The sequence below is a fragment of the Protopterus annectens genome, chromosome 6.part1 (genome assembly GCF_019279795.1).
Source record: "Protopterus annectens isolate FY-2018-M chromosome 6.part1, PAN1.0, whole genome shotgun sequence".
In the NCBI taxonomy this organism is placed as follows: Eukaryota; Metazoa; Chordata; order Ceratodontiformes; family Protopteridae; genus Protopterus; species Protopterus annectens.
In genome coordinates, this window is record NC_056738.1 from 576,478,933 (window position 1) to 576,506,889 (window position 27,957).

Sequence of the window (27,957 nt, forward strand, 5' to 3'; positions counted from 1 at the left end):
TCTGAATCAAACCGTTCTAACAGGGATAATAAAAGCACTTACTTTTTAGCCAGACTGTCACTATGTCAGTAATCAGGCACTTCATGAACATTAGAAAAAGTTGCTATGTCAAACTGCTACTTCCTCATGCAACAGCAGAAAATCCTCCAGTGAGGCTGAGAGAAAGGATGGGTCATTAAGCACCTTTCAGATCTACAGCAAACATTCATGCTTCCTAAAAAAGGAGAAGTAAAATAAATTGAAGTGTCACCATTGGAGGTACTTGCTCAGATTGGACAGATCTAAAGAAGGTCCATTTCCACACTGTTTTTTTGGGAGAGAGAAAATAATCTTAATACATCAAAGACTCATTTAAAATAAAATCCTTTCTATGAGCACATGCATAAAAAATGCACCATGCACATGGATACAAAGGGATTTATGCTGTCCATATAGGTTAAGCTAGGGATTCTGACAAAATTCCTTCAAGTAACCTAAATGAAAACTTCTTCCAATGATGGATCTGAAGAACTTTTGTTTGATACACTTGAAAAGCTAGTACTCTGTTGCTTCGTCTCATTGAGAGGGCCATCTGATTGGTGAGCAAAGGCACTGAACTTGAGTTGTTCACTTTGATTTTCTGTACAAATTTAGGAATGAAAGAAAAGGGTGAAAAAGTCTACAACAGACTTGAAGGCCACGTCTGGACTACACAGATAGTCTCTGAGCCTCAGTCACTAAGCCTCAGTCCTAGTTCCAGAAGTGGAATCAATGAAAAAAAGTCACTGCACTTGGTATTCATCAGGAGGATGAACAAGTCAAAGGAAGGCTTCCCCCATCAGTGAAAAAGATGTTGTCACTGTACAGATAAAAGACCATTCATGTAACACCAGCAAGGATAAGCTGAGCCCACCACTAAGGAGCTGGCTTCTACAGGATCAAGTCCCTTCTTGCCTGCTAGCTGATATATTCCTCCATTTTAGTCACAGCACATGGCAAATCACTCCTCAAGAAAAGGAATCTTGGAAGACCTGCAGGGTAAACTTCCCACACTTCCCAGACAACGATGTGCAGACTGGTCTCATTCTGTGACAATGTACTTTGGAAAGCCATGAAAGTGTCTCATCCCACCCTATATCAGAGGCACCTGTGGTGGTAGCCACCTGCAAGATTTCGGAATTTGGAAGGGACTGCACAGAGAAATGCTAAAGTCAAGAAGTCACTATGCTAGATACTCCTAACATGCCTCAGGAATTTTGACATGATCTGACATCAGATCAGAGTACAAGCTCTGAGTCTGAATGTTCCACTGTGGGATTTTCATGAGTAACCTCACAAACATAATTAGAAAAATATGGAAACTATGATCACCAGCACCTTGAGCCACATGGCTGTCAACACTATTCTGGAATGATAAATCTCAAGATTCTATTTTAAGTATAGGTGGAATCCTCTCTTAGTGAACACCAGTACTGCACAGAAGGGGGTAAAGGAAACAACTTAAGGACTTAAATTGTCTTCATCTGAGATCTATCAAGGTTTGCCATGGTTCTCAAGGACAAGAACTGCTGTAAAAAAAAAAAAAACAGAATCGTTGGGGATATTAGCTTCTTTAAAGCTGGAGCAGGCAGGAACAAATCAACAGTCTACAAAGAGATCTTGACTCCTTGCACCCTCCGGTTCCCTTGAACTTCATTAATACCCTGGGGCAGGGGAAAGTCAGAAAAAAGAGCCTGAAACTAAATAACAACTGGCGCCTATGCAGAAGCACAGGAACCTCCTTGACTCCTCTGCAATCTTTGTGTGTAGGTGGGAGTCTAGGAGGCTCAAAGAAAAAATCCAATCACCTCTCGACAAGCAAGGAAGAACTGACTGCACTTTGATCCTGGAATTTAAACTGATTAAGACTTTGCTCCAAAATGAACACAAGCTCCTAGTTTTTTTTCTAGAAACAAATGAATCTGCAGTAATACCCAAACTCCCTCTGGTCTAATGGAATATCCTAGATGGCTCTTGTTTATGAGAAGGTTTGCTGGGGAGAGGAAGGAGTTTATACAGCCTTTAGATACTATGTCCAATACCCTTCTATCAGTACTGATGGCCTTCCATGCTAACTAATAAGAGGGACAGATGGCCCCTGACTGCCTCTAGAGTGGAGCAGTTGAGAAAGTCCTCAGGGAGTCTGCCACTGTCGCCATTCTGGGGATTACAGAATTCTGGATTATAGTGGGAATTCCTCCCTTTGAATTGGTGAAGAGTGAGGAAGACCAGCACCTGGCAAAAGATCAAACCTTCTGACACTCCACACTCTAGCAAAAGCAGAATCTGACCGCTTTACCTACTATGAAAAATTAATTCTTGTGTTACTATAGCAGAATAATCCAAAGAGCTGAAGGAACATGTCAATAATTTCACTCATTATCCCAAGACTTGCCTTTGTCTACCAACCTGAGTATAAGAGAATAGCTTCATTAGCAAAAATGAACTCCAGCAGAGATAGGGAGTGTTCTGAAATGTGCTACCCTGCATGCGTGTAGTCTGTCTTCTTTCCAGCCAAGAAATTTTATACAGAAAAAAGTGGCACTGTATACAGTTTTACACATATGCTGACTCAGCACATATAAAAAAATCAAATTTTTTCATAATTTTATAATAAGAATAATTTAAGTTAACTTTCTATACAGTGGATATGCTCATTTACATCAGTCTGTTAATTAATCATAAACACAGACAAATGTAACACTAGTAGCTGCAGTACAGGACCAACATGCCTTCTGGAGAAATCAAAATGAACAAAAGATCTCTGGTCACAAATGTCTTGTGGGACTTCATTATTAAAAGAAACAAGCCACAAAATATTACTCCTAGTTAGACACAAAATGGAAAATAAGAAGTTATGTACTCACCATAACGTTCCATCTGAGTAGGTGGCTTCATTTGTCTGCAACCTGTGTGTCTTGGATCCGATATCGGATCCGAGCCGGCAACTTATTATACAGCTATGGATCTGAGCTCCTAGCTCCTCCCGTCTCACCCATAATCCCCTGCCAACCCCAAATGACCTCAGATCAAGTTTGCCCTCCTACATATACCTGGAAAGGTATCCCAACAGGAAAAAGCAGGATAATACGACAAAACTAACTCTTCTGAAGGCCAGGGGGAACGAGGGGGGATGGTTGCAGACAAATGAAGCCACCTACTCAGATGGAACGTTATGGTGAGTACATAACTTCTTAATCTGGAGTAGGGACTTCATTTGTCAGCAACCTGTGGGACAGAGTCCCCAGCTACCTGAATCTTGGGCGGCCATCATGGAATAATGTTCTGGAGCACTGCGGAGCCAAAGGATGCTCTCCCTCTGGAAATGACGTCCAGTTTGTAGTGGTTGATAAATGTATGAGATGAGGCCCAAGTGACTGCCGAGCAAATATCATCCAAGGGAACCCTAGGTCTAAAGGCAGCAGAAGTAGATATGGAGCGAGTGGAATGTGCACGGACTCCCAGAGGTGCGGGCCTCCCAGAAGATTCATAAGCTAGAAGAATACATTGGGAAATCCAGCGTGATAAGGTGACCTTCGAAACGGCTTTACCCAAACTGAATTTGGCAAAGGAAATGAACAGCTGATCGGATTGTCTGTGACCAGCAGTCCTATGAATATAGAAACGCAGCTGCCTGTGCACATCTAAAGAATGCAGCTTGTACTCTCCTTTATTTTGATAATTATGAAAGAAAACTGGTAGGTTGATGGACTGATTGATATTGGTTTCTGAGGCCACCTTGGGTAGGAAGGAGGGATTGGTCCTGAGGTGCACTCTATCCTGATGAAAAACCAAGTAAGGGGGTTTTACGGACAGAGCTTGAAGTTCCGAAACTCTTTTCGCTGAAGTGATGGCTACCAGGAATGCTGTTTTCCAAGACAGATATTTAAGTTTGGCCGAGGCAGCTGGTTCAAAGGGAGGAGCAGTCAAGGCTTGAAGAACTAGTGATAGATCCCAAGGGGGTACGGCATCTTTGATAGGGGGCCTGAGCAGAAAAGTACCCTTGAAGAAGGTTTTACATAGTTTAGCTGACATCAAAGGACCTGTCTCATGTCCCACATGGCAATGGGAGATAGCTGCCAATTGTACCTTGACTGTCGAACAGCTAGCCCCTTGCTGAAAAAGTCCGGTGAGGGAGTCCAACACGGACGTTAAAGGGGTCCAAATTACGATGTTCCACCCAGACGGAAAAGCGCCTCCATTTACTGTGGTAAACTTTCCTGGTGGAAGGTTTATGCGCTGCCACCAAGATGGCTTTGACTGGTGAAGAGATGCCGGGAGTCCTGATTAGGAGTGGAACTGGAGCAGCCAAGCTGTCAGCTTCAGGTTGTCTACATTCGGGGTCGGTAAGCCTGATGCATGGGATATTAGATCTGGGCTGGGATCCAGAATCCAGGGAGGATTCACCAAGTGAGACCACAGGTAAGGAAACCAAGTTTGCCGAGGCCAGAATGGGGCAATGAGGATTATTCTGCTCCTCAACAGAGAGGCTTTCTGTAAGAGGTTTAGCATCAGGGGTAGAGGAGGATAGGCATAAAGTAGACCGGGCAGCCAAGCATGCACTAGAGCTGCCTCGGGCTTCCTCTGGTGGGGGAATCAGAGCGAAGAAGCTGTCGCATTTCGTATTTGAGGGAGAGGCAAAGAGATCGCAGCAGGGTTGCCCCCATTTTGCAAATATCCGCTTCGCTACTCGGGAGTTGAGAGACCACTCGTAAGGGGAAAGAATGGTGCGGCTGAGTTTGTCCGCCAGAATGTTGGCCCATCCCAGAATGTGCATTGCGATCAGAAAGCGGTTGGTGGAGATCGCCCATCCCCACACCCTCATGGCCTCTCGGCAGAGAGGGTAAGATCTGGTTCCCCCCTGTTCGTTGATGTACCAGACAAGTGACATGTTGTCCGTCTGTATCGTAATAGTTGCTACGGGCAGAAGGTTCTGAAGTGCTTGCAACGATAACAGCACTGCCCTCATCTCCAGAACATTGATATGCAGGGAGGTCTCTGTGTCATTCCACGTGCCTTGGACTGTTCTGCCTGCGCAATGCCCCCCCCACCCCCACCCGAGGTGAGAAGCATCTGTGGTCACCGTGACGAGAAGAGGTGGAGCGCAGAAGGGTCGGCCTGTATGGAGGTCTGGGGACTGGAGCCACCATAATAAGGCCCTCCTGCAAGCCTTGCTGAGAGGAAGAAGCTGAAAGGACCATTGTACTTGGAGGGTCCACTGTAGTACCCTCATATTTAGACGAGTGCATGGAAGAAGCGTTACTGCCGCTGCCATGGAGCCCAGTGCCCCCAATTCCGCCGGTGGAGCTTCTGACTGGAGGATGGCCCGCACGTGAAGTCTCAGATTCTGTAGTCATTCCGAAGTGAGGTAGGCTCGCAGACTTCTCGTATCTAATCTGGCCCCTATGAACTCCATCACTTGTGTCGGAGCAAGGGAGGATTTGTCCGTATTGATCGTGATGCCTAACTGGGGGGTTAGGCGGAGAAAAAAAAAGTCTCTGGCTGAGCAGAGTAGATGCCTTGTTGTGGCGGTCAGGAGCCAGTCGTCCAGGTACGGGAAGACCTGCACTCTCCAGAGTCTCAGGTGGGCCACTATCACTGCTAAAACTTTGGTGAACACCCTGGGGGCTGTGGTGAGGCCAAAGAGAAGGACCCCGAACTGATAGTGGCTGGCTCCCAGCCGGAAGCGGAGAAACCTCCTGGATCGTCTGTCCATTAAAATGTGGTAGTACGCATCCTTGAGGTCTATTGAGCACATCCAGTCATTTTCCCACAAGAGGGGGAGAATGGATTGAAGAGTGACCATTCGGAATTTCTCCTTGGTTACCGACAGGTTCAAGAGGGAAAGGTCTAGAATTGGTCTCAAGTCCCCCATCTTTTTTGGCACCAGAAAGAACCTGGAGTAAAACCCTAATCCAAGCTGGTCTGGGGGGATGGGTTGGATGGCTCTTTTTTCTAGCAGCTGCTGGATTTCTGCAGCTGCAGCCTCCCTCTGACTGGGTGGTACATCGAAGAGGTTCCTGAGTCTGGGGATATGTTGCATTGGGATTTTGTAACCTCTGGATATGATCCGAAGCACCCAGCGGTCTGACATGATGGACTCCCATGCCGCCAGATGCCTCAAGAAGCGCCCTCTGACTGCCTCTAGAGTGGAGCAGTTGGGCAACCCTTCAGGGCTGTTGTGTGGGCCAATCAGAGAGAGATTCTCTGGACCCAAAGTTTCTCAGGGCCCCTCTGCCTCTAGGGCGCCGTCCTCCCTGTCCTCCTCTGCCACGGAAGGACTGCTTGTCCGGAGCAGGTTGGGAATGTTGCGATTTCCGGAACCACATCTTCTTCTGTCCCTTTTGGTTCTTGGAGAAGGACCTCTGGGGAGCAGAGAAGCGGACTCCAATGGCAGACAACGTCTTCCTGTCCTTCTCGCTCTGGACAAGTGTCTCGCGAACAGTCTTGCCAAACAAGGCAGAACCATCAAAGGGGGCATTCGCAAAGGACGCCTTAAAGGGCTCTGCGAAGTCACAATGTCGGAGCCAGGCCTGGCATCTCATAACTAGGCCCGCTCCACTAGCTCTAGCGGCTCCCTCAGTGGCGTGAGACAACAGCCGCATAGAGGTATTGGAAATAGATCTTAGAGTGGCCATACGAGTGGAGTACAACTGCTTGTCCTCTGCCGACATGGACTCTGGGGGGGAAGCAGCGTATTCTTTAATAAGACCTCACTGCATCCTGATGACATGTGCCATGTAGTTCAGGGACCTTACTGAGAAGGTCGCTGAACTAAATACCCGCTTCCCAAGGTGATCCATCGAGCGGGACTCCTTGCTCGGTGGATGGACCGAGGGGCTCTCCTGAGCTAGTTCCCTCTTAGTGGCTGCCGCCATCAACATGGCATCTACGGGGGAACCCTTGCTCCAGTGGGACCGGTCTGCGGGGGGAGGCTCAAAATCCTATCCGGTCGTGTAGGGACTGGCTCCACAGTGTCCGGCTCTTTCCACGTCCTGGTGGTAACAAGGTCCACCAGGGGGTCGGCTGGAGGGGACACCCAAGAGGTAGACGGGCCTGCTTTGAATGCCTCCAGAAACACGGACTCGTCGGAGGACCTCGACCGAGATCGGGTCTCCTCCTCCTCGGGTCCCGGGGAGAAGCAAGGTGATCGGAGCCGAGGAGGAGGAGACCTGGAAGCCGTGGAGGGAGAAGCCCGCTTAGCTGGGGGGGCCGAAGCGGAGGCCTCGGCCCACTGCTTGTGGTGCTTCTCCCTCCATTTCTCCCTCCTGGCCTCCCTGTCCCCCGGCGCCTTAGTGGGAGTTTGAATCCTGGCCGGGGGAAGGGGGGCAGGAGTGGCCACCACCATAGGCTGAGGAGGTGCCACGGGAGTAGCAGAGGCCGAAGCCGAATCCGAGGGCAAAAGTCCCGCCAGGACTAGCTTCAACCTCCGTTTCTTCAGTGCCCTGGGGTTGAACGCTGCACAAATGGTACATCCCGAGGACAGGTGTTCAACCCCAAGGCACCGAACACACCGAGTGTGGCCATCTGCCGGAGAGAGCTTATGGCCACACTTGGTGCACTTGGAGAAGATGGGTTTTGGGGCCTCTGACATGATAACCCAAACTAAATAAAAACTACACAAGCACACTAGGCCCCAAACGCAAGCAACACTCACACACACACACTAATGACCAGCGAGGGGAGGGTTAACTCTAAAAATTTAAGAATTAACAAAAAAAGGAAACCTCACACACACACACTGTTTAAATAATGAAAATTATACTAATCTGACCAGAAACAGAATCACTTATCTGAAAAATGCCAGGAGCTCGATATCCAGCTGTCACACCTAAAAGTGGCAAACTAGATCTGAGGTAATTTGGGGTTGGCAGGGGATTATGGGTGAGGGGAGGAGCTAGGAGCTCGGATCCATAGCTGTATAATAAGTTGCCTGCTCGGATCCAATATCGGATCCAAGACCCACAGGTTGCTGACAAATGAAGTCCCTACTCCAGATCAAGTAGTTAATGCTACCAGAGATGAGTTGGAATGAAGCACTAACTTCTTGCGTACTACAGATAATGTCATGGTGTGAAAACACCAAGGAGTGTAATGCACTCTTTTACAACAGGGCTTCCTTGAATGTCCACAGATCACAACAGCATTCACGTACAATTACTGCAATCTTAGTTTGCTGAAAAAAATTCAGGCCAGCAGGCTAATAACCACCTGTAGTTAATGACCACTCATACCAAGAATTCTTGTTAGCATTACCAGAAATAAACCCCCTAAAGATTAAGATACGTAGTCAAAAATGTGTTTTTTTTTCATTTAAACAACTTGTAAGATGTAATTAAGTTCTATGTTGCTGCAGACACTTCAGTATAAGTAATGGTACTAACTTTTTCTTACCAGCAAGAAAGATACACCAGAAAGTTAACTGACTGGGAAGACATTCTGTCACCATTTCATGGTCTGAACAGGATATTTTTCTGTATGTTAATTACATGCAGTTGTAACTGGTAGTAAAACAGACCAGGCCGATATACAGGAGACACAATGAAGATACGCAAGCGTCTCCATATAGCTGCTACTACTTGGGAGAGGGAATTGAATGAGAGAGACACTCCGTCAGCCAGATGTCCTTTGAATGCTGTCCGAGTGACACCCTAGTGATAATCCTTACCTTATGGTTCCACACACTCCTTTGTCTCTGCATTATGGAAGTTCTTTCAAAGGAGGAAATGCTGTATCCCATTAGGGAATGCTGACTGTTTCATCGTATAAAGACAGTGGGGTATCATCACCTCACCACAGCACAGGCCAACAATTACAAGCTTGAAACAATCATTGTGGTGAACCAATCCAGGTACTTTACTTAAGCTGCATGCATAAACTAAAACTGTGCCTCGCCACTCACCAGCAAGTCGGCCAAGGCCTCCATTACCAAGACCAGCATCTTCCTCAACTTCTTCTAGGTCTTCCATATCAAGGCCAAGCTGGAAAACAACAGCTTCAAATAAATCACATGTATAAACAAGTTCAGTTAAACAAATGGTACTTAAAACACAAAACTGCAAACTTAAGGACTGGAACATCAAAATCAGAAATAAATTTAGCCCACTGTGGTTTGTCTCACAGCAGCACCCTGAGACAGTCATAACTTAAACCATGCCCAGTGACAAAATACAACGTATTCCAGCCTGTCAAGCAATGTTCCCTAGTTCAGGATTCCCATTACTGAGACTGATCCATAGCCATCTTCCCAGCAGAAATTATTTGACCAATGGTACTATTTTATAATTCTATTCAATAAAAGCATTTTTCCTTTGTATCATGATTATCATCAATTAATAGTCACACAAATATACAAAAAGGTGCAGACAGAAGAAAAGTGCTCCATCAAGTCCAGAGCTTTGCAGTTAGCCTCCTAACATCTGACCCTTCCATGCCCTTCTTATATTTGCTTCCTGCTTTGTTTCGGGCAACACTGACTCCCAACTATTTACATCCCCCTTCAAATTGCAATATATGTCCCCCTCTACACTCTTGTGTTTAAATTCCACCTCCCCTTGAAACAAGTAAACAGTCGTGTCCAAATTCATTTTACTATCCTCTTCTCTTCTAGTGTACACATGCCACACTTTCTACTTCTTGTCACATCCAAGCAACCTAAACCCGTCACCATTTTTATAACACAATGTTGCATACTTTCTATAAGCTCTAATTTCACTTTCCCTCTATGAACACTCACAGTATTCCATATGGGACACTTTTAGTGCATTAATTATGGATCTGCAAGCTGGGATGGTCATGCCCTCAGATTCCTAGAAATTCCTTAATTACCCATGGAATTTACTTGTTATTCCCAAGTGCTCAATCCTTTTATTGGTCTTTGCCACTGAATTTCTATTCCTAACATTTCTTACTACAGTTATAGCCAAACCATTGTTTCCTAGCTGATATGATCATCACATTCAAAGCACAGAGGACTGGAGGCAGCAGTAGCTGCTGTAACATATGGTACAGTGTTAAGCTAAAGAGAGGCCTCCATTCAGTATATCCTCCACAGAATACGGACACACAAGTACAACCAGAAGTCATTTAAAAGCAAAGGAACTGTAACATGTCTTATAGCTGTACATTACTCAAATTTAATTTGCAGCTTATCTCATCACTGTGGCTGATCTGCTACTTTCACAAAGAATTACAGTCACTTAATCAAACTTTCCATTAATGGAGTTTTTCATCTCCTGAGTAAATGCATAAGATGTCAGCAGTTAGCGCCAATCACCTTTTAGTTAGATAGTGTAGTACCAACTAGATGGTAATTAGGATTTTTCTGAATAACTTTCTGTATTTAACAGTTTTAAATTTCTCTGTACAACAGTATATGATTTCTGTACACTTACCGTTGTGCTTTGTTTTTATTAATTACTCAACTACAACAGCTTGTAGCTGGCCAACTTATATGTATAAGATCAACTGCACAGAAATGGTAAAATATAATAGTTTGTATTCATCCTTTGCTGTGAGGGTGCTTTTACAACAGCTACTTTAACTAATATAACATGGATGGCTTACTTTGGAAACACACCGTAGCTATGAGCTAGGAGTGCCAAAATGATAATTGTGCAGGTGGCAGCATGGATTCATACAAAAAGGAAGGGAACTGTGGCACTGATAAGGTATTATTATCACCTACCTGAAATCAGTGTGCAAGTAAGAGTGTAAAATAGTGTAAGCCAAAATACAATTATTACAGATAAAGCAATGGAATCCTGCAATGCCAATGTTTTTCCACCATACATTGTGAAGCTTATCTGGGTGCAGTAGATATTGGTCACAACCAAAGGCAGCAGTCTGCATTTATCATATGTACACAAGGCCATCCTTGACGCAGTACAGTAGTAATGCTGGCTAAAAGTGCACACTTTCTTTTTGTTGTTGTTGTTTAGATGAAACTGCACTTGATCACAGTGCCAGTAACAAAACATGTCCTTAGCAGTAACAGTACACATAGACAGATTCCTAATGCAATTGTTGACCAGTTTTTACCTTACTGATTACAAAAGCAATGCAAAACATTTGAATCTACTCTCATTTTCACACTACTATTTAACATTTTATAATTTTTATGTGACATTAAGTCATTCTGAAGAATTTACTTTGTTTTAAAACAGTAAACGTGCTCATGTGCCTATCCCACCTTGTACAAGGAAGTGAGGTCACTGTTTATGTTAGTTATGACAACGTTCTTGTATTACTGAGAATGAAAGCAAAATTAAAAGCGAGTCAATGTCATCTCTCTGCTGATCTTTTAACTGTAGAAGTTGCACTATTTTTCGCTGTCACTTTTAATTTCACTTATGAACACAAGAAGGGGCCTCTCCTTCTTTGGGCATCTCTGTCATGCTTTCAAAACTATAGCTCCCTGGAAAGGCATCAGACATATGAAGTGAAGCTAATGGGTACAACGGCGCATGCACCTCCAAAGTTCAATGTAGTACTAGGACATGAAGTCTTCTACTACAACTGCCATAATCTCCAAAAGGTGCAATAAATCTTGAGTGGGCATCTTTCTACACAGTGGCTATGTCCCTTAGAAGACCCACAATGGTATTTTTTGCTTAGTTATGTGGTTAATTACTTTATTGTGCCTTCTACTGTTATCTTATTTCATCCTGTCCATCTGATCAGATCACTAGGACAGAATCCCAAGCTACTCAGTATGCGTCTTCTGAACCATCTATATCACAGTTCTCACATCTCACGGTTTCCTGGCTCTGTCCTTGCATCACATAAATACTTTCCTTCTTTCTTCCACACCTTCTTACCTTCCTCTCTTCTCTGCTTACTGTCTTTATGCTACAGTGCTAAGCTCCTCAGTTGAGTGCCATCTGGGGCCTAACTATGTGCATATTAAGCTTGCTTGGAATAATCCATTGTAAATATATATTACTTCTTGTGTGATTTGTCTTTTTCTTGTATAATTACCACTGCTTGCTTGGAATAATCCATTGTAAAATATATATTACTTCTTGTGTGATTTGTCTTTTTCTTGTATAATTACCACTGCAAATATTGTTTAATGTGAAGCTTTTCTCCCCAGGCCTCCGCTGTAAATGGACCTCGTTCCAGTCGGACTTTCCCAATCAACAAATGTAAAATAAAATAAAATAAATAAATACTCAACTTCACAGGTGGCATCACGACAGGATAGCTCTGAGAACCATATCTCCAAAGGAAGCTCTGTATCTGGACATACTGACACCACTGCCAGACTACAGAGCCTCTGGCTTACAGTCCCTTAAAACTGATCAAGATAAAGTAGCTGCTTTATTTGGTGTTTGGATGGGGAGGTAAAAATGGTCACAGCAAGGGTGGCCACAGTAGGTGAAGATTTGCTGTGCTATGCTGGAGCTGCGATACCACTCATGAAATATTAGGATAGACCCGATGTGCCTGTCCACTAGGCAGAAGGCTTTCCCAATGATGTGCTCTGATTGGAATATTGTGCAAGCAAATTATCCACTGCCATAACCGCATGGCGCCTCTGCAAAAACAGATAAGGATTTATTTCTTCTTTGCTTGTTTACATCCCAGACTACTGACATATCTGACTGTAAGGATATCCCTCCTGAAGGAAAAAGGTTCTGAAATTTAATAGCAGCATGATGAGAACTGCATTCATCTCCAGGATGCTGATGTGAAGAACAGTCTTTGATTATGTCCATGTTCCTTGGGCCATGATTCCCACAAATGCCCCCCCCACCCAACCATTCCATAGAGGGAAGTGTCTGTTGCTGAAGGTAGTGGAAGAAAGTACAGTTTTGTACCTACCATAAATGTAGATGTCCGAACTGGATAGCATCTGCAGTCATAACTGGGTTGTCCTGTCGTCAGGCAGCCCTTCAGTCGGCCGGATTCCAAAGTCCGGGTCTGCTGATGTCGCACTTCACCCGACGTCATCTCTGTTGGTCTTCGGGTATAAAGGCATCACATTTTCCTCAGTGTTTCTTGCCCCAGATGCCAGTTGCCCTCATGGAAGGCTAAAATTTGGATAAATGCCAATGTTTCCAAAAGGATAGAAGGTAAACACAAAAGTAAGCATGTATGTACATATATACAAACAAATACACCATAAGAGACTCCCCACTAGCTAGCTATTAGGAGGGTAAACACCCTAGGAGTACCACAGAGGGAAGGAGGGAGGGTAATCCTGACTGCAGATGCTATCCAGTTCGGACATCTACATTTATGGTAGGTACAAAACTGTACTATGTCCTTCATGGATGCATCTGCAGTCATAACAACTGGGTAGAATACCATAGCCAACAAGAGGAGGAGGATAAAACTAGATTATGGTGTGTTTAGGATCCCTTGCAGTACAGCAGTGGCAAACCCTGCTCGGGATCTGGAATATAGAGGCAAATTATAATGCTTGGCAAATGTATGCACGGAGGTCCAAGTAGCCGCCTCAATAATGTCTTTGGTTGCCACACCTCGTAAGAAGGCTGTGGTAGTGGCTGTTGCCCTTGTAGAATGAGGTCTTATGTTCTGTGGAATTGGTTTTCCATGGAAGGAGTAACAGAATCGTATGCAATTTCCTATCCATTTGGAGATTGTCTGTTTGGAAATAGCTTTTCCTTCCCTTCCTGTTGCATAGGCTACAAAAAGTTGGTCAGTCTTTCTGCTACTCTTAGTTCTGTCCAAATAGTAGCGTAGCTGTCTATGTACATCCAAGGTATGCAATATTCTTTCCCCTCTGTTTTGTGGGTTGGGAAAGAAGGTAGGTAGGTGGATTGCCTGGTTTAAAGACACTCTGGATACCACCTTAGGCATAAATGTAGGATTAGTTCTCATAGACACTCTATCTTGGTGGAAGATTAGGAAGGGTTGCACTGCCATTAAGGCCTGTAGTTCTGAAACCCTCCTTGCTGAAGTAATTGCCAGTAGGAAAGCAGTTTTCCATGACAGGTGTTGTAGGTCTGCTGTTGCTGCTGGTTCAAAAGGTGATAGTGTCAATTTTCTAGCACAAAGTTTAGGTCCCAAGCTGGTAATGGTGGTTTCCTTGGAGGTTTTACATTCTTGATTCCTCTGAGGAACTGCCTGAGCAAAGGGTGAAAAAACAGGTGGATCAAAGCTGTATTCTGCTGAAATAGCTGATGCATGTATCTTGATGGAGGAGTAGGACAGGCCTGAATGAAGAAGTTCGCTAGGTACTCCAGAATGTTAGGCATATCTATGTTTGACACATCTTTTCCTCTTTCAGTACTCCAAATGACAAACCTTTTCCATTTTCCAGCATAGTTTCTTCTTGTTGAAGGTCTGCGGCTTCAAGAATAATGTCTCTAACTCTTTGGGAAAGTTCTGGATTAGCTGCTGCTATGTGATGTTCCATGCAGTCAGTTGCAACGTTTTTAGGTTTGGATGTATGATGCTGTAGTTGTTCTGAGTTAACATCAAAGGCATCAGTGGTATTGGCCACATATTGTTCCGAGACATGCTCCTCAGCAGTGGGTACCAGTGTTGTCTTGGCCAGTTTGGAGCTATCAGGATTACCCTTGGACGTTCTTCCTTGATTTTTAGTAATACCTTGTGTATCAAGGGAAGAGGTGGGAATGCATATGCTGTTAGGCCTTTCCAGCTGAAGGAGAGCGAATCCACTTTCCATGCTAGTGGGTGGAATGTCCTTGTGCGTTTTGAGCTGGTGATTGGTAGGTGATGCAAACAGATCTATCTGAGGCATTCCCCATTTCTTTGAGATGGTCTTGAAGATGTCCGGGTGCAGCTTCCATTCCGATGTGATTCTGCTTAATATGTCTGCTAGAGTATTCTCTTTCCGGTACAAATATTGCCTGTAACTGGATGTTGTAGCTGAGTGCCAGGGTCCACAGCTCCAAAGTCATTCTGCATAGAGGGTATGAATGAGTGCCTCCCTGTTTGCTGATGTACCACATGACTGTGGTGTTGTCTGTCCTTATCATCAACTGGCCCTCTTTGAGAAATGGTCTGAACTTTTGGATTGCCAGTTTTACTGCCAGCATTTCTTTTAGGTTGATGTGCAGGTGAAGTTGATCCTGTGTCCACAATCCTTGCGCATTTGTCCAGCATGTGGGCCCCCATCCTAGGTCTGAAGCGTCTGTTGTGATGGTCTGGCTTGCTTGACATCTGCGAAAGGGTAGCCCTGGGTTTGACTGGCATGCCTGAGCCTGTTTTACTGTGTTGAACTCCTGTTTTAAGCATGGAAGTAATGGGATTTCTGTTTCTAGGCTGTGTCTGTGTTGGGACCATAAATTCTTTAGGTACCACTGTAGTTTTCTCATATGTAGTCTGGCAAATGGAACCAAGATTATGCATGATGCCATGAAGCCCAAGGCCTGCAGTACTTTTCTTGCTGTTAACTTGTTCAGTTTTGTTAGTGCCAAGAAGTAAAGAGGGAGTTCTTTTTGTTTTTCTGTAGTTAGGAATGCCATCTGTTTTACTGTGTCCAATTCCAGCCAAGAATGTCCTTGTTTGGGATGGTATCAGCCTTGACTTTTGTAGATTGACTGTGTATCCCAGTGCTTGCAGCAAGTAAATGACCCTTTGTAAATCTGTTGTCAGCTTGCTTTTGTTGTCCCCTTGTAGCAGGCAATCGTCTAGGTATGGGTAAATTTGAATTCCCTGTAGTCTGCAATTACTGATGCCAGGCATTTTGTGAATACTCTGGGCAGTAGATAAGCCAAAGGGCAATGCTGAGAATTGATAGTGCTCTGATCCTGCAAGAAATCTGAGGTATCTTCTGCAGATTGGTCAAATGGGGAGCAGGTATGCCTCCTTGAGATCTAGAGTTACCAGCCAACACTCCTTGCCCAGCATGGGAAGAAGTTGCTGTAGGGTCAGCATTTTGAATTTTGGGACAATGATGTATGTATTTAAGGCGGACAGGTCGAATTGGTCTCCAACTTTTTCCTTTCTTGGAACTAGGAATAGTCTGGAGTAGAACCCCTTTCCTTGCTCTGCTGTTGGCACTTTTTCCACAGCTCTCATGTTTGCTAACTGCATTATCTGTTGTAGAGCCTCTGTTTTTTGATTTGGAGGTAGATCTGGCATTCCTCTTTTGACTGGTAAAGTGTGGAAGTGGAACCGGTAACCTTGATCTATGGTTTGTAAAATCCACTTGTCTCTTGTTATATAGTGCCAGTTCTTTGAAAATAAGGTTAATTTTCCGCCTAGAGGAGCTGCTATTTGTTGTCACTGTGGTTGAGTTGATGTAGTGGCAGAGGTTGTGTCTGTGCCTCTGTTGTTACCTCTGTAGGCACCTCCTGGATTGGTTTCTGCCTCTGGATTCCTGCCCCTTTGAGATCTTGTGGAGTCAGGAAAGGACCAATTTTGGCAGGCCAGTTCCTGCTAAACCTTGGGGGCTGAACCTGCAAGAAATCTTTAACCGTTTGAACAGATTTTGCCTTTTCTTCCATTTTCTTCATAACCTGCTGGGCAGGTGTACCAAACAAACTTGTCTTATCCATAGGAGCATCTAGCAACTTAGCTTTAACATGATCCGGTAGAGCTTGCTCCTTTAGCCATGCATGCCTTCTTATCACTGTGCCAGTCATGGCTGATCTAAATGAAGCCTCCAGTGCATCATAGCCACATTTTAAGGAATGGTTACTAACCTGTTGTATGTTATTTACCATTTCTAATACATATTTCTTATCAATAGATTCATCAGTGGTTAGTTTTTTAGTTAACTGATCAAGCATAAACTCTTGGTATTGTATCATGTGAAACTGACAATTTAAAGCTCTAGCTGAGAGAGTAGCTGAAGTGTAGACCTTTTTGCCCCATCTGTCTAATGACCTTGCTTCCCTTTCTGAAGGAATAGGGTTTTGCTATGATGCTATGGTCGCTACTGCCTTGGGACCCTGGGATATAGTTTCGGGGTCTGCAAGAGGGGCCTTGTAAAGGTGGTGATGAGTGTCTGGCACCCTGTAAAATCTGTCTGGTTTGGCAGGGGCTGGAGGTAAAGAATCTGGTGCGGAGCAGACATCATTGAAAGCATCATCCACCACAGAGAACAGGAGGTATAGCTAAGGGCCTGTGCTGTGGAAGGTGCAGAAAGGTCCTAAGTCTTTTCTGGAGTCTGAAAATCCTGTTGCTGCCATTGGAACTGCTCTCATGGCATGTAAGGTTTCCCCAAAGGAGAATTCTTCTGGTGGGGAAGCAGCTGGAATGGATTCTTCAGCATCAGAGTCTTCAAAATTGGAGAAAGGAGCCTCTGGCTGATCAGTTATGTCTGATTCATCGGCAGACTCATCAGAGGACACTGGCTCAGGGGGCTCTGCCCTAGGTCTCTTCTCTGGGGGCTGAGAGGCCCTGTCTGGGTGAGATTGAGATCCTCTAATTAATGAAATTAAATCTTCTGCCAGAGTAAGCATTTGAGAACTAGAGGATGGCCTGGTTGTAGGGGGTTTAACAGGCACTGTTTTAGTAGTCTTTGCTGCTTTAGCCCTGGCGAAGGCCTTAATGGACATGGCTGCTGGAGGCCTAGCAGCACCACGTGCTGGGGTAGAGACATCCAAGGGAATGGTGTCTGATAAGTCAGTGGCAACCACCGTAGTGGATAAAATTTCTGAGGCCGTTTCAAGAGTGGTAGCAGGGGCCTCAGTTGTAGAGATAGATTCAGCTGTACTTTGATCAGTTTTCGGTTTTAACCATGGTTTCGGCCGAGCCCGCGGACGCGGTGTCGGTCTTTCTTTTTCGCTCGGTTTTGGCAGATTGGGTTGTCGGAGGATCCCGCAAAATCAGAACCGAAAAACTGTTCAGCAAACTCCGACCGGCGCCCTAAGCGTTCGTCGGGTTGACAACACAGGCGAACAGGCTGCTACGTCGTGGGCTGGGCCTAAACAAGGCAGACAATAAGAGTGGAAATCTTTATGAGGTATTTGTTTCCCACAGGTTAAACAATTATTAACTTTTTCTGACATCGGCTGAGGCAAGAAAGAGTAAGTCTTGAAGTAATCTCTGGATCCGACCGACCGGCACTTGCGAACAGCTTCTGCTTGAAACACTGAGGAAAATGGCGTCGGCTGATGCCTTTATACCCGAAGACCAACAGAGATGACTTTGGAATCCGGCCGACTGAAGGGCTGCCTGACGACAGGACAACCCAGTTGTTATGACTGCAGATGCATCCATGAAGGACATCAAAGGTCCTTCCCATTGCTACTGTTGGAGAGGTCGATCATCAGTTCAGAATAAAGCTGCACAGAAGATCTGAAAATTGTAGCCACTGAATACTGGGCATCCATTACAAAAGTTTCATGAAGAAAGGTGCATGAATGACCATCTCAGTAGTTGAAGTAATTACTCCAAGCATGCTGAAGACCAATGAGGCAGGTGGAGTGCATTGACCTAACAGGCATAGAGTCTTGTCGGGAAGAAAGATTGCAATGCAATTTCTTCTACCCAGATAGTATCCTATGAAAACATTGGACTGAGTAGACTGAAGGTGCAATATGCCATTGCTGTTAGGCATACCCAAGAATAGGCACAGCTGTACAATGCAGGTTTCTAGCAGTTTGGAAAGACTCCTTGCTCACAGAAGCTACAAGCCATTCATCCAAATATAGAAATATTTAGATCCTTATTAGTTGCAGATGGGCTGAGACTACTGCCATGCACCTGGACTACTTTCACACACTGAGTGAACACCCAGGGGGCTGTGGCGAACTGAGCATGACTGGACCACAGTTGGAAGTGCAAAAATCCCCTTGATGTTTTGGCAATTTTAATGCTGATGTAGTTATCTTGGAGGTCTGTTAAGAATATATAATGGTTTGCCTTCAGGCATGGCAAAATTGCTTGCATTGTGAAAATTCTTAAAGGGTCTTCCTGACATAGATGCTTAGGCCACTGAGAGTCAGGACTGGCCTGAGGTTCCTGCTTGTCTTTAGAACCAAAACAAAGCTTTAATAGATTTCTGACCATCTCTGGTCTGGCCTGAGGTTCCTGCTTGTCTTTAGTACCAAAACGAAGCTTCAACAGATTTCTGACCCTCTCTGGTCTGGTGGAACCTCTTCAATGCCTTTTTTGACCCAAAGAGTAATGACTTCTCTTTCGGTTTCTTTTTGCTGATGGGGTGGAACCTCTGATAGTGGCTCTGACTGATGGGAAGGGGAGGTGGGAAAAGTACAGTTGTGCAAGTTAAACTCGCCATAACAGTATACATTCAAATGATCACTGCTGCAGTAGCCTTAAAACATATGGCTAGCTTAACTTGGCTAACTACATTTGGAAGGTGGAAAGAAGAGTCCAGGAGCCCCTATAGAATGGTCCTAGGAAAGCTTGAACTGGACCTAGAGAAGGAATAAAACTTAAAACGTGTACAGAGAACAGACTAGCAGCTTCTAGAATACTTCTACAATCTAAACCTTTCCAAAAAGGCATAGATGAAGCCAATGCCTGGTAGAGTGGGCCTTGACCTTGCCTGGAACAGTTTTGTTATGGCAAGTATAACAAAAGGCAACAAGCCTTACACAACCATTTGAAAACAATCTCTTTTGACAAAGATTGTCCCTTCTTAGCTTCACAAGAAATGAAAAATTGATCCGAAGACCTGAAAGACTTCATTCTGCCACGACAGAATCAGAGTTGTCTGTGGTCATCCAAGGAATAGATTATCCTCTCTCTTTTTAGGTTCAAGAGAGACAATAGGTGTTAGCTTCTCTAACAGAAAATTATGAATCAAAGGAGGGGCCATAGTTTTTTTTGGAGGCCTCTTATGCAAAACCCCTTTCAAGAACATTTTGATATAATGCTGCATTGTCTCATTCACACAGAAAGAACCCCCCAAAGAAGCATCAGTAAATGAGCTCACCTTTTGAGTCCAAATCAGAATCTGAGGGGGGAAAAAAACGCATCCGTCCCTGCATTTTCCTGTTCAGATTCAGAATCTTGAATCTCATTAGGAAAAGATATACACATACATGCTGGGTTCAGTTTCTTTTTGACTGGAAAAATAGGGCCAAATGTGTTATTAAAGGCAGCAGCAGCAGCTTCCCCAAGAATGGGAACATCATTCTGACACCAAGGAAACCTTCCCTGTTCCCTCTCCCAGGACTGACAAGAGTGTCTCTCCCAGGACTGACAAGAGTGTCTCTCCCTTGCCCACTAAGGAGAACTGCAACAGCCACAAAGGATGTGGCTAACCCTTGGACCATAGTGGCTAGAGGTACTACACCAGAGGGATCCAGGGTAAAAGTAAAGTGGTCTGAGAGACAACAAACGCTACAGCAGAGTCACCCACCTGCAGCCGAGGCAAATTGCTAGCCTGATGTGGTGGCAAAGGCTGTTTGCTTAATTTTTTTATTTTTGTGGCTGGAAGGATGACCGACAGTGGGACAGGTAGTCTGTTCCATGATCAAGCTGAAAATGGTGACGCTTTCCAGAGGAAGACAAGCAGGAATCGCCATTAAACACTACCAGTCCACAAAAGTTTGTTTTTCTATCAAAAAAAGTAAGTACAAATCACTTTAAGACACTATGCCAGCCCCACAAAATTAAATAAACACAATTTCTCCACAGAAAAAAATGTTTTCAGATACTTCACACCACCACTTTTAAACTGACAGAAAAAAAAACAAGTGCCCCATTTAAAAGTACATTACAGTCTCGAGACAGTCTGTTAAAACAAAACACTCCTTGCTTTAAAATAACTTTCCTGAAGAGGAAAGAAATAAAATATAAACAAAATTAAAACATTGGATGTTTTCCCCCAAAGGGAACTTATCTGCCTAGCAAAGGAAAGCAAAAGCCAACCGTCAATCCTCAAAAGCCACAGAGAAGTGTAATCTTTTGCAGCATTAAAGCTCTAAAGGGCTTCACACCCAAACTTGTCTTTTAGTGAGGTCAGCTGGAGGTGCCTGACCCTAAAGCTTTGGAAGCTGGCCAAGTGTTATATCCTTGATATGATATAACCCATATAGCGAAGGTACTGCAGCAGTAATAAATATGAACACAGGGTATTATATATATTCTGGATACTCTCTCTTTTTCAGTTGTCCTGCATGACAGTCATCCATACAGCAGAGTGGATACATGAGCGACTCCCCGACTGCCTTCAGAGGGAAGCCTTTAGGTACACTGAGATCATTCTCTATGCTGCAGTCCTCAAAATCGTCAATTTTGCAAACCTTCTCTACCTATTTATCTCTTTCTTAACATTCATTGAAATGGCCACCTCTTCCACTACTACCTGTATCAGAGGAGGAGTCAAAAGGTTGTAATTGGTCTTACAAAACTGTAATGGATTTGGAACCCTTCTGATTCCAGTTATATGATCCTTCAGGAGTCTAAAATCTCTGATGCCTATGGCAGAAAATGTCCTACTTTCTTGCACACACCTCAACAGTCTTCACCGAAGGCCCGAGAAGAACAGAAGAACACCTGTTAACTGTCCACAAAAATCATTAAGATTAAATCAGGCATGATGCATGAAGGTCATGCTTGTACCCACTACACTGGCTGTTCCACTGGAGCCATTATGTAACAACTGTATGAAGGATTTTTAATATCAAACATGGAGCTCACATTAGTCTCAATCTGTTTCCCAAACTCAGCCATGAGCATCTTTCCCTCAAAAAAGGCTTCCCCATCCTGCACAATGCTCTAGACTCCTTGTTAGGCAGATGAGCAGCAGCTGTTCATTTGACAGCTATCTCGGGTGGCTACTGCCGTAATGATGAAGTCCATCTAGTTCTGCCTATCAGGGCGGGGGGGGGGGGGTTGCTGAACCAGCTTCCAGGATATAACTTCAGTGAAGTTCTTCCTGTCATAACTTCTTAGTGGCTCCTGTCATACCCTCCTAGTGGCCAGATCTAGAAGACAGCCAGGCAGGAGGGACCATCAGGAGGTAAAAGGTGCATGATAACCGTCATATAACACATCCTCATCAGAAGGGTGGAAGTGGACCAAAAAGCAGCACTGGCACAAAGGTCTCTTCTTCTAGAATGGATTGGGGGGGATCAAACAACTCAGTGTCAGAAGTTAAAAAGACTCCATAGGAGAGTCTGCTTGATTTTTTTTGCACATCATTTTCCTAGGAGTATCTACAGGGGACTTGTCCAAATCTCCAGAGAACTCGAGACTGAATCTGTGCAGGTTTTTTGTGGCTTACTACACTACTCTGTTCCACAGACTTCTGATAAGCAGGATGTAGGACTGATTGCTGGGTGCTACAGGCTGGAGCAGATACTGATGGAGGCTTTGCATGTGCTCTCTCTGAAGTCATAGAAGAGAATGCTTCGACAAAGGCTGACCCCAGACACTCTAGGCATCTAAGACTACCTGCCTGGCGCCACATCCTTCCTATCAAAGCAGACATAAATGGTACTTGGAGAAAGGAATAGACAATGACAACCACAAAGTTCCAGAGATGGAGATTGGAGTAGTAGGATCGAAAGTCAAGGACCCCAACAACGAGAATGGCACCAAAAGGATTGGCAGGGAGGACTGTGCTGAAGACTCAATATTTAGCAATCATCTCCAAGAGTCTGTCCTTGCTAAAGGTACTGGAGTCAAGAGAAATGGATGTGAAAGTGTGCAGAGGTGAAGGTACTGGTCAATACCAAACACACAGGCCTCATCTGTACTCTTGGCTCAAAATTGACCTGTACTGAAAAAGGGAGTGGAGAAGGGGCAAGTAATCGTGGCTGTGGGTTAACTCAATCCACCACTGAAACTGAGGGAGATGGGATGACACTCATCTCAATCTGCACTTTCAGAAAAGCCCTCATCATTCAGTCCCAAGCTACATCACTGCATTCCTAAAGAATCTCGAAGATGGAAGTGAAGCAGAAGGAAGGAATGAGGTCATAAAATGGGACAACGTCTTTTCTAAGAAACACTGAGACTTCCTGAGAGACTGGTCTTGAATTATAATGATCTCTGACACTGAAAGCTCAAGGAGATGAAACACGCACCAAGATTGCTGCTGGAGGAGATTGGTTTCAGTGATTCCTGAAAGGACACAACACAAAGATGGGCCCACTTCAAATTTCCTCTTTCTGGAATCTTTCACTCTAGCCTCTTTATTCTTCATCTATTTTATTTTTTATTCATCTTTGCATTTCTCGGCTTACCTGTTAAAGCCCAAGTGTCAGGATGAAGAAGACCATTTGGGTTCAGTTTATTCCTTGAAGCTGTCAAGCAGTGAGGTCCCAAGTATGGGACAATCCACTGATAAGGGTCCTGTTCCCAGACACACCACACAAAATCATGGGTGACCAGATATGGGATTTTGTGGACACGTTTTTTGAAGCTCTTCTCCATAGACAAAATAGTTTTCAACAAGAAGCAACAAGCAACACTTAGTTAAACCAGTTGTAAAGGAAACACAAACAGCTCAGAATAAACCTCTGATCTTAATACTCAAAAACTGTGCACTGTAAACACAGAGAATCAAACTCTGGATCTTGGGTATCCAAGGAGTAACAAACAAAAACATCAGGCCACCTGCTTAATGCTGAAAAGGAGCGGAAAACCTATTTTGCTGTTACTATTTTTGTCACTGCTATTATTTTTGAAACGAGCAATAAGAAGAAACAAGTGACGAAAATCATAATGAAGAAAAATCTGAAGAAAAAGGGGTACTACCTACAGAGAGGGAAAAAAAACATCAGGAGTTAAGATAATATACAGAGCTCTCCTTTTGCTAACAGCAGCGAATGAAATCAGACAGAAAAGATGAAAGAGGATATGGCAGAACTTTGAAGAGCACTACATGCATCTTTATTTGGAAGGTAGCTGCAACTCTCAAAACTTTCAACAAATGGACAGCAAAAATGGAGCCATAGCCATCTCATCTACCTCCCAGTGCCAGACCTGGATAGAGCACTCCACCCCATCAGCTCCTCAAGTGAAGAGCAAAAATAGGACTTTGGTACAAAAGTACCAATCAGCTTTCATAGTAGAAGCCAATCAACTTAATACAGCAGCTAGATAGTACAGTTGTGTACCTACCATAAAATGTAGATGTCCGAGTGTATTCACTGTTGCACTCACTGCAATTGGCAACCGACGCCGGACCTAGACTTTGGAATTCAGGCCGACTGAGGGTAGCCTGTCAGCAGGATAACCCAATTGCAATGACTGCAACAGTGAAACACGAAGAACATTTACAATGTCTCAGCTCTTCAAATAAACATACAGCACTGAAGTGCCTTTTTGTACGAGCATTTTGGTACAAAAAAAGGAATGCGGGAAAGTACAGTTTTGTACCTACCATAAATGTAGTTGTCCGATAGATATGCAACTGCAGTCCTTACATATGGGTTGTCCTGCCTCAGGCAGCCCTCGGTCGGCCGGATTCCAAAGTCTGGATCCGGTGTCGGCTGATGTCGCCTCCTCCCTGACGTCAGAGTGGCTGGGGTATAAAAGCATCAGCCGACGCTATCTTCCTCAGTGGTTCTTGCCCCAGATACCAGGTGCCCTCCAAGGAAGGCTAAATTTAGAACTGGATAAAAAAGTCCAGACAAACACAATAGCAATAAACAGATACACCATAACAGATATCCCCAGCTAAGTATAAAAGGAGGGAAGTGGACCCAATACACAGAGGGGTAGGAGGGAGGGAAAACCTGACTGCAGTTGCAAATCTATCGGACATCTACATTTATGGTAGGTACAAAACTGTACTATGTCCTTCAAGAATGCAACTGCAGTCCTTACATATGGGTTGAATACCATAGCCAAGCTGGGGGTGGTAGGCTCTAGGATAAGGATGGTGTAGCTAAAATGCCCTGCAGGACTGCTGAAGCAAAGCCTGCTCGGGATCTGGAATATAAAGGCAGGTTATAGTGCTTGGAAAATGTATGCACGGAGCTCCATGTAGCAGCTTCTAGAATGTCCTTTGTAGCCACCCCTCTTAAGAAGGCTGTGGAGGTGGCTGTAGCTCTGGTGGAGTGTGGCCTGATATTGGCTGGCACACCCTTCCCATGAAAAAAATAACAGAATCTGATGCAATGTCCAATCCATTTTGAAATTGTTTGTTTGGAAATTGCCTTTCCTTGCACTGCAGGAGCATATGCTACAAAAAGTTGGTCTGACTTTCTGTTGGCCTTTGTTCTGTCCAAGTAGTAGCGTAGTTGTCTGTGTACGTCCAAAGTGTGCAGCAGCCTTTCCCCTTTATTTTGAGGATTGGGGACGAAAGTAGGCAGGTGAATTGCTTGATTTAGAGAAACCCTGGATATCACTTTTGGCATAAAAGGAGGATTGGTTCTTAAAGAAACCCTGTCCTGATGAAAAATGAGGAATGGAGGTACTGCCATGAGGGCCTGTATCTCCGAAACTCTTCTTGCTGAGGTAATTGCCAACAGGAAAACTGTTTTCCAGGAAAGAAATTGCAAGTCTGAAGATGCTGCTGGTTCAAAAGGAGGAAGAGTTAAATTCTCTAACACGAAGTTGAGTTCCCATGCAGGCACTGGTGGTTTTCTGGGAGGTTTGATATTCTTTATCCCTCTTAGAAATTGTCTTAGCAAAGGATGTGAAAACACAGGTGGATCAGTGTTGTATTTTGCTGAAATTGCTGAAGCGTGTATTTTTATGGAAGAATAGGAAAGTCCATTTTGTAGCATTTCTGCCAAATATTCCAGTATCTGTGGGATGCTCATAACTGATGCATCCTGTCCCTGGATGGTATTCTAGATGTTGAATCTCTTCCATTTGGCTGAGTAAGTCTTTCTGGTGGAAGGTCTGCGTGCTTCCAGTAATATCTGTTGAACTTCCTTGGAGAGAGAGATATGCGGCGAAATCAAGGAACCCTCCAAGCTGTCAGCTGCAGAGTTTGCATGTTGGGGTGAATCGTCCTGTAATTGTGCTGAGTCAAGAGTAGAGGCCATTGAGGCAGGGGCCACGGCTTGGTGCAAGTTATGCTCCTTAGTAATGGATACCAGTGCTGTCTTGGCCAGTCTGGAGCTATTAAGATGCCTTTGGGTTGCTCTGTTTTGATCTTCAGTAACACCTTGGTCATTAATGGTAGAGGTGGGAATGCATATAGTTCCAGCTGAATGAGAGAGCATCTATTCTCCAGGCTTGTGGATGGTGTGTCCTCGAACAGAACCTTTTCAGCTGATGATTGAGGTGGGAAGCAAAGAGATCTATGTCCGGCCTCCCCCATGCAAGAGTTATTTGTGCAAAAATGTCTGGATGCAACATCCATTCGTGCGGGTCCAGGATGTTTCTGCTTAGACTGTCCGCCAGAACATTGTCCCTGCCCGGAACAAACTGGGATTGCAGCTGTATGTTCAGTTTCAGGGACTTTTCCCAAAGAGTCATTGTTAGTCTGCAAAGGGGTAAGAATGAGTACCTCCCTGTTTGTTTATGTACCACATAACAGTGGTGTTGTCTGTCTTTATTAGCAGATGGCCTTGTTGAAGATATCTTCCGAAGGCCTCGATTGCATGAATTACTGCTAACATCTCTTTTTGATTGATGTGAAGATGCCCTTCCTGTGGGGTCCATTGCCCTTGAATGCATCTGCCCTCCATGTGCGCCCCCCATCCATTGTCTGAGGCGTCTGTTGTAATGGTTTGGCTTGTTTGAGGTTTGATGAAATGCACACCTTTGTTCAACTGGCTTGCTTGGGCCCACCACAGAAATTCCCTTTGTAGACATGGGATGAGTGGAATAATTGCTTCTAAGTTGTGGCTGTGCTGAGACCATAAACTTTTTAGGTACCATTGTAATTTTCTCATGTGTAATCTTGCCAGTGGAACCAGTAGAATGCAAGATGCCATGAAACCCAGGGCCTGCAGGATTTTCCTTGCAGTCATCTGGGTGAGCTTTGCTAGGCTTTTGAAGTAATGTGGTAATTGTTCTTGCTTCTCTTCTGTGAGGTAAGCCATTTGTGATTCTGTGTCTAGTTTGGCTCCTAGAAAAATTATTTGCTGGGATGGCAGTAGTCTTGATTTTTGTAAGTTGACTGTGTATCCCAAAGCCTGTAGTAAGTGAATGATATAATTCAAGTTTTTTTTGTCAAGGCTTGCTTGCTGTCTGCTTGTATGAGGCAGTCGTCCAGGTAAGGGTATATTTGTATCCCCTGGAGTCTGCAGTGTGCAATTACTGATGCCAGGCATTTCGTGAATACTCTGGGCGCAGTAGATAAGCCAAAAGGCAATGCTGAGAATTGATAATGCTCTGACCCTGCAAGAAATCTGAGGTATCTTCTGCAACTGTGTCGGATTGGGACATGCAGGTATGCCTCCTTGAGGTCCAGAGTAACCAGCCAAGACCCCTTGCCCAGCATGGGAAGGAGTTGCTGGAGCGTCAGCATTTTGAATTTCGGTACAATGAGAAAAGTGTTTAGAGCGGACAAGTCCAGTATAGGCCTCCATTGCTTTTCTTTTCTTGGAACAAGGAACAGTCTTGAGTAAAATCCCTGGCCTTGTTCCTGAGGAGGTACCTTTTCTATTGCTTTGTTTTTTATCAGCTTTGAAACTTGCACTAATGCCTCTGCCCTTTGATTTTGTGGCAGGTTGGGCATGCCTTGTCTTGTTGGTAAAGTATGGAAGTGGAACCTGTAGCCTTGGTCTATTATGTCCAGAATCCATTTGTCCTTTGTTAAAATCTGTCAATTTTTTGAAAATAAGGATAATTTTCTGCCTAAGGGTGCTTCTCTTTGAGTCTTGGTCGGTGGTGTGAAAGTCAAGTCATTGTGATTGTCCCTGTGGAGCAGTAGAAGTCCCTGCGCCACCTCTCTGATTAGTCGGTTGCCATTGGAGTCCCCTGTAGGAGCCTCTGTATTGCCCTCTCCCTCGGGCACGCCTGTTTTTTCCCCTTTGAAACTTGTCAGTGTCTGGAAAGGACCAATTCTTAGAAGGCCAATTCCTGCTGAACCTTGGTGGCTGAACCTGGAGGAAATCTTTGACTGTTTGCACTGATTTAGCCTTTTCCTCAAATGATTTCAACACATCC

The 27,957-nt window shown here is 44.4% G+C and overlaps 1 protein-coding gene across 1 annotated transcript in view; it reads right to left on the minus strand.

Annotated features, from left to right (window-relative positions):
• LOC122805677 (glycogen phosphorylase, muscle form) overlaps positions 1–27,957 on the minus strand; it is a 761,024-nt gene that overhangs the window by 595,688 nt on the left and 137,379 nt on the right. The window contains exon 3 of the mRNA XM_044076012.1: positions 8,921–8,999. Within this exon, the coding sequence (XP_043931947.1) occupies positions 8,921–8,999 (79 nt within the window). The remainder of the gene's footprint in view (positions 1–8,920; positions 9,000–27,957) is intronic.